The following is a 10,379-nucleotide window of genomic DNA, read 5'->3' on the forward strand; positions in this document are numbered from 1 at the left end:
CGTTTGTAGCTGTTACTCTTTGCCTGTTAGTAGATTTGGTGTTTTGCATACATCTGGAATTTAACAACTCTTCAGTTCTTTGTGAACTCCTGCAGCCTTGACCTCACGAGAACAAACCATCGCATGTAAGATGCCCCTTCCTCCTCCCCCTCCCCGTCTTTCCTCCCTATAACAACAGCCATGATATTTTTCTGAAATGTATCGCAGGGCCCTTTTGGGGGAAGGGGGGGTGCCCTTTTCAGGGATGTTATAGAGGGTGTATATGGACCCAACCCGTGGAAGTTACAGCGTTTTCAGATTTTCGTGGTTTTCCTTAGCGAGTTGAAAGTGAGAAAAATTCAATTTCTATTGAGTTTATTTCAAATCCCCGGTACGGGTCCAGGCCAGGCCTTGTTAATATTTCCAAAATAAAGGAAATTTGGACGTAAGGGAAGTTTTTTCAGCAAATGTATCCCTTGCCCCTCCTATGTGGTGCCGCAACTGCGTCACCAATGTAGTATACAACTATACTCTCAAAAGTGGTGTCCCTACGCAACAGGTGCTCGCCCTCTTTAACTTTCAATTATACGTCTGTAACGGCTTCACTTTTCAAACAATTTCCTTATTTTTCCGTAAATTAAGGAAATAGAACGGTACTATGAACTCCGAGGAGACAACAACATAAAACAAAAACTAAAACCAAACAAACACAACAGATATTCATGTATATTTATCGAATATATTTATGAGTGTATGATGGGTGACCATATTACATTTGCAGAGTATTTGCTATTGTTTGTTGTCCTATAAACGATGAACATGATTTAATATGTGATTCAACGACAAATCAACCAGTTGGGACAATTTTGCTAATACCACTAATTTTTACTCTCATATAATACTTCTCAGGACTGTACTGACTGTTTGGACAGTTCTTAGCCATTGTCTAAACGAATCGGAATATTCAGTTTCCATGCTGACTGTATAAGAACATTGAAGCATTACGTGAAATGCATGACAGTGTAAAACTAATTTTGCCCGACAGGCTGGTACAAATACTTGTCTTAAGCGACAAGGCAGCCAGTTGGGACATTTTTTAATGCTAATACCTCTATAAACTGTCCTCCCATATCATGCTTCAAAACACTCGTATTGTCTGTACAAACAGTTCCTTACCTTTATCTAATAGAAACATGATATTCATGCTGCTCATACTGACAACACAAGCGTTTTGAAGCGGAACATGAAAGTACGGTATAGAAAAAGTTGTCCCTACTGGATGGACATGGATAGAAAGTCATGCATATTCAACGATTAACGGATACGTCACATTTAGTACTGTCGGCGAATCAAACTATAGTCCTTCATGTTCGACTACACAAATCTCTAACATGAAAATCCTACTTAATCTACAAACGATGAAAGTATAATGATTCCCTTTTCTTCTTATTTATTATATTTCTTCCTGAAAATGTCCTCTAGATTAATTTCATTATAGATTGTTTTAATTATAATCGTTTCATTGTGGCAATTCAGAAGAAGATGACCTGAAACTATGATAATTTTTCAGCAACTTTTGTGATTTATGAAACCTTATTCAGTCCTTTGGATTATCCTTTTCTTTCCTTCTCTTTTTTGATTCATGTTTTATTTGCACATTCTGTTCGAAAATATAATATATATATTATCGTATGATTGACACGTTGGTAGTACGCTTTACGAAGGTTTGTTAATATATAAAGTCCGTACATATGAATTAGGTCTCCTAATTGATTAGAGAGCAAAAACAGAGAGAAGAAAAAACAAGCAGTATATAATATTATAGGTCTAATGTTTTAGCGAAGGAATATTCCCAACAGAAAACTGAAAAGGACAATCAAAATTGAAGACTTTGTCACAGTTGAAACTGATTCCGCAGCCTGCCCGCTGTTCAAATTGGTGTAAAAATACGGAAAATCCTGCAAATATCAAAAGGAAAAAGATGTGTGAAAGAAACTAGTACTTGAACAATTCAACTTTTATCTAAAAATTAAGTAAAAGAAAAAGAAAAGCATTAAGCACAAATACTCTTCTATATGTAAATGATTTTCCCTGTTTTCAAGGATTAGTATAGGTAGAAATCTCTTGTCAAAATAAAAAGCTATATTTATTTAACAACTTTGCCGTTATTAATAGCTATTTTCTGCATCTTGTTTACAACAAGAAAAAGCAACTTAGGACTAAGGAGAAAGTGTCTTGTCCAACTAAGGACGGGAAACTTGAAAACCAAACAGCTGAACTAAGAAACAGGAGAACTCGATGACCATAAAACATACATAATATTCTATTAGTATTTTTAAAACAAAATACAGGAAAATTTGCGCTTTTACCTCGGAGGGACAATCAATGCTTCCTTTTGGGTCCCATGATTTGGCCTTTTGTCCAACTGGTTGCAGCTGTCGATAATAAAAAAAGCTAAATGTGAATCAGATCATTATAAGTTAGGTAGCCTTTATTTCAGAGTTGCAAGACAGCAGAAGCTATATTCTAAAAAATGTGAAAGAAAACATGTAAGAGCCCTACAAATCATTTCAAAATATAACGCGGCATATTCAGTGGTGTTCGCAATGGTTTGTGTGCAAGGGGAGGGGGGGGGGGGTGGGGTTAGGGCGGCCATGGGCCATTCCCCAACCTTAGACTGTGAGGGGTACATGGTTCAGTCAGGAAAGAATAAGGCTACTCCTCTGGATGTGCACCTCTTTTTTCGACCTCATACAAAACATTTTTACGTTAGACCTAACTATAGATAGTTTATAATCCAAATATATCTCCGAACGTCTATATTTTCTGGGATTGACCCACAATCCACCCCCCCCCCCCTGCATAAGTCTCGTCTTAAGCAGCACATGGGCTACACTTTAACAAGTTTGAACGTTTGGTTATATCTTTCCAGGAATATTTAAGAAACGCACATGGTAAGAATTGATTTCAAAGCACTTTTTTCAAGTTGTAATTGTTGGTATTATTTAGCAGGTTACATCCAATTGTGCCTAAACGTAACTCTTTTTTTTTTCAAATCTCGTTCCAAAAGGTTCATTTTAGCTTCGAATTAGCACCAACAACAGTTAATAACGATATATATATGCAAATAAGGATAGGTTTGTAATGAAATCGTCTACATGAAGTGTGTAGGACATAAGTCTATAGTATTAACTACTGTTGTGTAATTTGAGGCGTGTCTGCACATACCATGTTATTCCAGATATCTTTGGCTCCCACAGCATGGCCACGGGAACTAAAATGAAAGCAATCCGGTGCAAAATAGGAGCCATCCACTTCACCATTCTACGAAAGGAATAGACAAATTAAAAAACGAACAGACGTTTAAGTAATACTTAACTTTATCATATATCTGCATCAATAAAATTAAATATGCAAAGGATATCTTTTGAAAAATGTTCTAAATAGAAATAACATTTAATTGTTGAGTCAAATTCTCGATGGAAAACTATATTTTTTTGAATTAGTTGAAATGCAAATCAGTACAAGCATGTCATATAATAAAGTAGCATGCACTTGCATAAGAAGGTGCAAATATTTGATTGTCAAACGAGATTCTTATTGTCATTTGATATTAAGATAAAAGAAAACCCCAAAAGCTTATTAAATAATTTATGATTTTCTTACGTCCAAAAATGGCATGTGTGTCTCTTCAAGAAACGGCTGGTAAACGACTGTGAAGTCATCTCTGGTGTCATATCGTCCACTCATGATAAGCGCTTCAGTTTGTCTCTGAGAAATTGATAGTTCAATCGATTACACACATTGAGTACATTGAATCGTTCTTCATATTCCAAGTCATGGCAGTACTCCCCATTCCCCACCCCCTCCCATCGTTAAGTCCTCACATCAACCCAATTATTAAACCCTAAATATATCTCACAATACCCCATAGCCTCGACCCAAGCTCTTCAACCATGTCACAATTATGGAGAAAGAAAACTTATGTTGATGAGGGAATATTAAATTAAAAAAACATTCCAAAGACACAAGGGAATTAATTAAATGATGTCGCTGGTCCTGTTATAGCTGCCAAATTCTAAATCCTTACTACATCAATATTGCGAATCACTCAAAATGAAGTAATACTTTTAGGTCTGTTATATTATACTTTTCTCTTCATAATTTTTTTTTTATAGGGGATGACGTATGCTCACTTGATAAGCTCGTGTAAGATCCCATATGTGTTCATTCAAGTCACCTTGCAGGAACATAGCACACCCGCATGCACCTCTATAAGGATCGAAAGAAAGAATAATGAATGAAGGAGACGAGACTATGAGAAATCCTATCCAATTAACAAAACGAGGATTCCATGTAATGACCTTGGTTAATAGGTCAATACTCACTAAGCCTAAGGAAAACGTCCTATTAGAGAATACTATATGCACTTATAGTTCACACTTGAACGAATCTCGTTTCGCTATTAAATATGACGACAGCACCAGGGCCCGATTTACTAGTGAGCAAGATAGTCCCGGGTCCAGGGCCCAAGTTGGAGGATCCCAATAGGAGAAAAGTCGCTTACAGATACTTTGTTGACTTGAAGTTTTGTTTCCAATGAAGATCAGTCCCTTCTATTAAAATATTTCGAAATTATAATTTTATCGCCATCGCGGTTTGTATTGATGAGAGAGATAATAAACTTACATGTGAATGACGTCACATTTTGGTGTACTGTAATAACCGAGCTCTGGAATGAGCAGGATTCCAAGAACGTTGACAAATGTTCTGGGTAGATTTTCGTGCATGATGTCCAGCGCCTGACGTATATACTCAACGTACTGTTCAGTTGAGTATTTGTTTTCATTGAAACAATACTGACACAGGTCATTTCCTCCAATAAACAAGGTCACGACCTTCCAGTCGTTTTCGTTATCTACTTCCGGGTCAGCTAAGATACGTTCTACTAATTCCCAAGCTTGTTCTGGCATATGTCTGTATAGGAAAGAGGCAATATATTGAGAAATGTATATTTTTTTCAATAACATCGATATTAATGATTATCCATTATTGAATATACAACATGATTTTCAGGGTAAGAAATAAAAAAATTCTTACAGCTCGTAATACCCTTTTTATTGAATATTAATGATATGATTGGATATTCAAACAATGTATCATGAATAGTTTTAATCGTTTGTGGGCGCGCACGTGTGTGTGCTGGATCAATGATGAAATTGAGGTGTGAAAGGGTAGGGTGGGGATGGGGTGTGAATTGGGTGCAGGGGAGGGTACAGTGTGTGTATGAGTCTAAGTTTTAAGCGCTCAATAGCTAGTGCATATCAACTCGTATATGCAGTATAAAGATTCTTACTCTGCTCTAGCGCCACTCACAGCCACGTTAAATCGTGCAGCAGGACTGTTTGGACCGCCAGTTCCACGAGAATAGCCTTTCAAATCAGGGTTGTAAAATTTGATTATATCTAAAGAGGAGAAAGAAAAAAAAAGACCAAAATGCAATTTTCCATTCGTTTTGTAGCAAATTTCGACAACCAGAGAACCTCGAACCTATAAAATTTGCCATCCGTGACGTGTAAAGCTGTATCTATTTATTTAATGTTATTTGTGTTAGTACAAAAGTGTTGCTAGCACATCAGTCCGACCTCAGTCTAAACACCGTCCTCAAACTGGTCGTCTGGTATTTGCTGATTCAACATTACCAGATGACATTAAAGCTATAAAGATAAACAGAGCCACCAGTATTAAGTTGTACAGATGACATCGAGTATAGGCTACTAGTGTTACGTTTGTTTCTCCCTTAAGTTAAAGAAGATCACAGGATCAAGGGCGTAGGAACCGGGGGGCTGGGGAGCTCCAGCCCCCCCCAGTGAAAAATATGGAGGGGCGGAAGTATCATTCCGCCCCCCCCCCCCCGCTTCGCAAGTCAGAAAACCCCTTTTCATTTCCAAATGAGAAAAAAAATCTCATTTGGAGCACCAAATTGCATCTAAGGCCAGGTGAAAATGCAAAATTATATACAAAATGGAATGGGTGGGTTGAAGTGTGCTATATTGCACCAAATTGCATCTGAGGCCACCTGGAAATGCAAAACAATTCCAAAGGGGAGGGGGACACCCCCTTCCCTTAGACCCCTCCCCCAGGCCGGCCATCAGTCTTCAGCCCCCCCCCCCACTCAAAAGTACCTTCCTACGCCACTGCACAGGATCATATGTGGACAAGTGTTTCGTTCTTGTCTATAGAGGGGAGGGGTACAGGGATGGGAGGGGAAGAAACTAGTTTCAATCTTCAAATATCCGTCATAACCCATGATGTTTTCATACACTTTAACATGGACTTTTAATATTGATATTTCATTTGTTTCCGTGTTGGAGTACTGTTGACTTCTTGATTAAAAAAAATGGCAAATGGAACAATGAGTAATTAATATAGTATATAATAAGTAAATAAGAAACACTTACTTGCCACAGTTAAAACGGTATTGATGTCCTCGTCTCCACCAACACTATAAACAAGCAGAAATTGAAAAAAAGGAAAGATTATTTCTGTTTTGGTGCAATAATTTCCGGTATTTAACCTTATATACTCAAGTACATGCGGTAACACAGGCGTACCACAGCCAAATGCTGTGTATAAGTAACCAAGTTGAGATACTTCGAGAAACACAGTAAATTATTGTAAACAGCAATAACAACACAACAAATAGGATGTATATATATATATATATATATATATATATATATATGTATGTATATATATATATATATTTATATATGACTCCACATATATAACTCCACATATATAACTCCATATATATAACTCCACACGAGAACCAAGTTTACCTCCATGACAGACCTCTGTATTCTCTCACAAGGTTTACTAACGTACAGGACTCCATCCCGAAAGCTGCCTACAGGAAGAATAGATACATAATTACAACGACATTTGCGTGGAATTTATATAGCTTAGCTTAGCTTAAGTTCAGATGACACGAATGATTTTGTATCAACAAAAAATTAGCATACGTTTCTATATAAAGTTTTACAAACTAATTTAGTTTTATTTACAGTAACTAACTGACACTCTAATTTATACATATTTAAACTGTGCCCAAATTTCCAAAGTTGACTGAAATTACAATTAATATGGTACCGTATATACGTTATCACGTTGTTATTGTTCTTCAGTACTGTAGATTGGTCGTTAATTCCAAATGGTTTGAAAATAGTTAATCTATTGCATTGAATCTTTTTGTAAGAAATTTTAAGGTGCAGTTAAGGTCACATAAACTCGTTGTTCAGACGTGAATAATGCATACGGATAAAATTAAAAGGAACAACTGTGTTAAACACATTACTTGTTTCTTTTGTTTTAATTGCATTTTTTAAAGAACACTTTCAAATAACTTAATTTATATATTTTTTTCAGTCTTACCGTCAACGAATCTCCCAATGCTCCAATAACAGAGATATCGGCCGGGGTAAGTTTATGAACTGTGTTAGTAAATATGGAGATTAGATACAAGTCAGCCAGATACGATTTTACAAGAATGAATACGTACCGTGGTTAAGTATGTTCTACCCCACCATCACACTACCAACATCTCTCTCTCTCCATCTCACACAATTGAAAGATTAACGAGCGTGTTGTCTATACAGAAAACACCATGGTAAATGCAAATTATATTAAAATATAACAAAATAATTTATCTTTCCTCTTTAATCTGCACCCTCCATCTATCCTCATATTATCATCCGTCTTATCCGTCTATCAGGTACCCATCTTGCTCTTATCCAATATTCTCTTTCATGTATTCTTTACTGTTAAACCTTTTTGCCCTCTACATCTTAGTTTATCATCTCCCTCTGTAAGTTCCGTTTTCGTCTATTTCATTTATACAATATCAAATCTCCTAACACTGTATGATGCATTCGCTTTTCTGGGTTCCTTAATTTTCCCTTATCCCTTATATTTATTCCCCTATACCTATATTTTCACTCCCCAAACCACATATTCATCCCCATATCCCTTATATCAATTCTCTTCCCCCTATATCCATTCCCTCTCCCCGTAGTTATTTCTCATACCCCTATATTCATTCTATATCCCATAGAGTTCCTTCCCCTATCCCCCTATATTCATTCCCTATCCCCATATATGCATTTCTCTTCTGTTACAGTTTAATTTTGTACATCCTGTTCTGATTATTTTAACACAACAGAGACATCATATGCATTTATATAGTCGTAATGATACTCTTGCTTTCTCAGGAGGCCGTCTCATGAGGAAGAATAAAAAGTGAAGTTTGTTTTACCTGAGGTTGGGATTTCTGTTGATTCCATTGGAGGACATGTGAACGGAAACTCACTCACCTTAAAACAAATTGAAAAATGTTATAGAACTAGTGTGTTTTCAAGCAATCGTTGACTGAAGTATTAAAGTCGTGTATGCTTAATAGCAAGTTAATAACACCATAATTTCAACTGATATACTGCAACCACTTCCGTTGCTACTAACACTGCCATTGCATCTTCACTACCAGAAACACTATAACTACCCACAACACTACCTCTATTAGCACTAATTCTACCAATCTCACTACCATACCACAATAACAGTTACTACCATACACTATAACATCTCTATCTGTATAACACTATCATTAGCCCACCACCTACTGAATACGAATACTGATATGGCTAGGCTACTGCCCTGACTGCAAAGTGTTAAACATTACAAAGTGTATCAAATTATGAACCTCTTTTGTACCTCAATTTACATCATTTTTTTGTATATGAAGTAAATATAAAATAAGGTACTTTTATACACAAGGAGACCATGGATTTATCTTCTCGAACCTGTAAATACACTTAGCCAAATAGACTACATTTACTTACATAGTTGATACGACAGAGCAATGGATTCTCGTCTTCAGCTACGTCATAGATGTCATCGTCAAATTTAGGAGTCATGCTGTTAACAATATCCAGGAAATGAAGCCATTCATCTGAAGGAAAGGAGCAGTGGGAGAAGATACGTCCATAGGCAGAGATAGTTTTAAGCCCACTTAAAACCGCGCGGATCGGGGTGGGTGGGGGTGATATGCACCCACCCCTTTTAATCCACACAAAAACTTAAGCAGGTATGAGCACAACCTTCCGTGTAGATATCACTATAGACCAAATTTAGTTTCATCTTGAGCAGGCCACCCCTCCCCCTATACGGTTCAACGACCCCTGGACCTTACCCCTCTTTATGTATAAATTTGTCACCCCTCCTGGTTGTGGAACAATTGTTTCCCTCTTATATAGCTTATTATTATTATTTTAAATGATGAAACATTAAAATATTCTCACGCTTAGAAATTTAGTTTAGAAGTTTATAATTGTTGATATAATATATCCTGTGAAAGTAAGAAAGCAAAATGAACTTTTTGTTTTATAACTTGCTTGTTTGTAAATTAATTCAAAGTTTCCAGCCACAATGTGAGACAAACCTTCAATGAAATGTTGAAATTGTTTGATAACTGAGGAAATCACGAAGTGGGGACGGTTGAGGGGGGGGGGGCAGTCATGGACAGTGCGTGACCGACAGAAACAAGTAATAAAGCAGAGTAAAACCAGAGCCATTGTTTTATTGAAGATGAAAGGGTAACACGAGTTATGTTACTGATACAACTGTACACAACCCTCCTTTAATTATTGTTCACTCACAGACCCCTTGAACAAGGATGGCGTCTCGACTTCCTCATCATCGTACGAAAAAAATATTGTTACTAATTCCATTTGACGATAGCCTGCTAGTTCTTAAGAAATATTGTAAATTAACTTACCTTGTCTGTGGTAGTTTGAGGGGAAGTCACTTTCGGCCAAAGAAAGTCCCACAAATGAGCAGAGGAATAAGAAAACTGCAAATTTCATGTTAATTGATTTATTATATTTTTATTGTGTTATTTCCCAAGTTTCCACCAAAGTACCAACTTTGTTCTCTTCTTCACAGTAGTCTCGTGTGACAAGTTGTTATTTTATTTATCAAAGTTGATCTTATAGACTTTGGTCATTAGAGGCATTACCCGATATTACAAGATAAACAATTTACATGTTGATTTAATCTCTTGAAGTATACCATACCCAGTACTACAAAGATCAAAGTCTGTTTCATCAAATTTATAATCTTGCACAAAATGAAGCATCGATTAAAACAAAACAAACGTAAAGAAGAGAGTAAACAAGGTTTAAACATACAAATAATAATATTAATATAAGTAAGATTTTGTCTTTCATTACACTGTTATATCAACGGTTTGAGTTTGAGTTTTCGTTATAAATTTGTTTGTATGTTTGTTCGTTTCTTCCTTGTTTGGTATTTGTAGTAAGTTCATACTTTTCTACAATAAAAAA

The 10,379-nt window shown here is 36.3% G+C and overlaps 1 protein-coding gene across 1 annotated transcript; it reads right to left on the reverse strand.

The window, feature by feature from the left end:
• Positions 1-720: 720 nt before the first annotated feature.
• On the reverse strand, positions 721-10,171 carry LOC139971387 (phospholipase B1, membrane-associated-like). Its single transcript, XM_071977760.1, has 13 exons — positions 9,812-10,171; positions 8,877-8,986; positions 8,294-8,351; positions 7,414-7,472; positions 6,822-6,889; positions 6,441-6,484; positions 5,336-5,444; positions 4,669-4,956; positions 4,176-4,251; positions 3,646-3,750; positions 3,208-3,303; positions 2,349-2,414; positions 721-1,937 (listed from the first exon to the last, which is right to left on the reverse strand). Exons 1-13 carry the CDS (start codon positions 9,897-9,899, stop codon positions 1,815-1,817), a joined length of 1,290 nt encoding a protein of 429 aa, XP_071833861.1. The 5' UTR covers positions 9,900-10,171; the 3' UTR covers positions 721-1,814.
• Positions 10,172-10,379: the final 208 nt, after the last annotated feature.

This window comes from Apostichopus japonicus, chromosome 8 (assembly GCF_037975245.1).
Source record: "Apostichopus japonicus isolate 1M-3 chromosome 8, ASM3797524v1, whole genome shotgun sequence".
NCBI classification, from domain to species: domain Eukaryota; kingdom Metazoa; phylum Echinodermata; class Holothuroidea; order Aspidochirotida; family Stichopodidae; genus Apostichopus; species Apostichopus japonicus.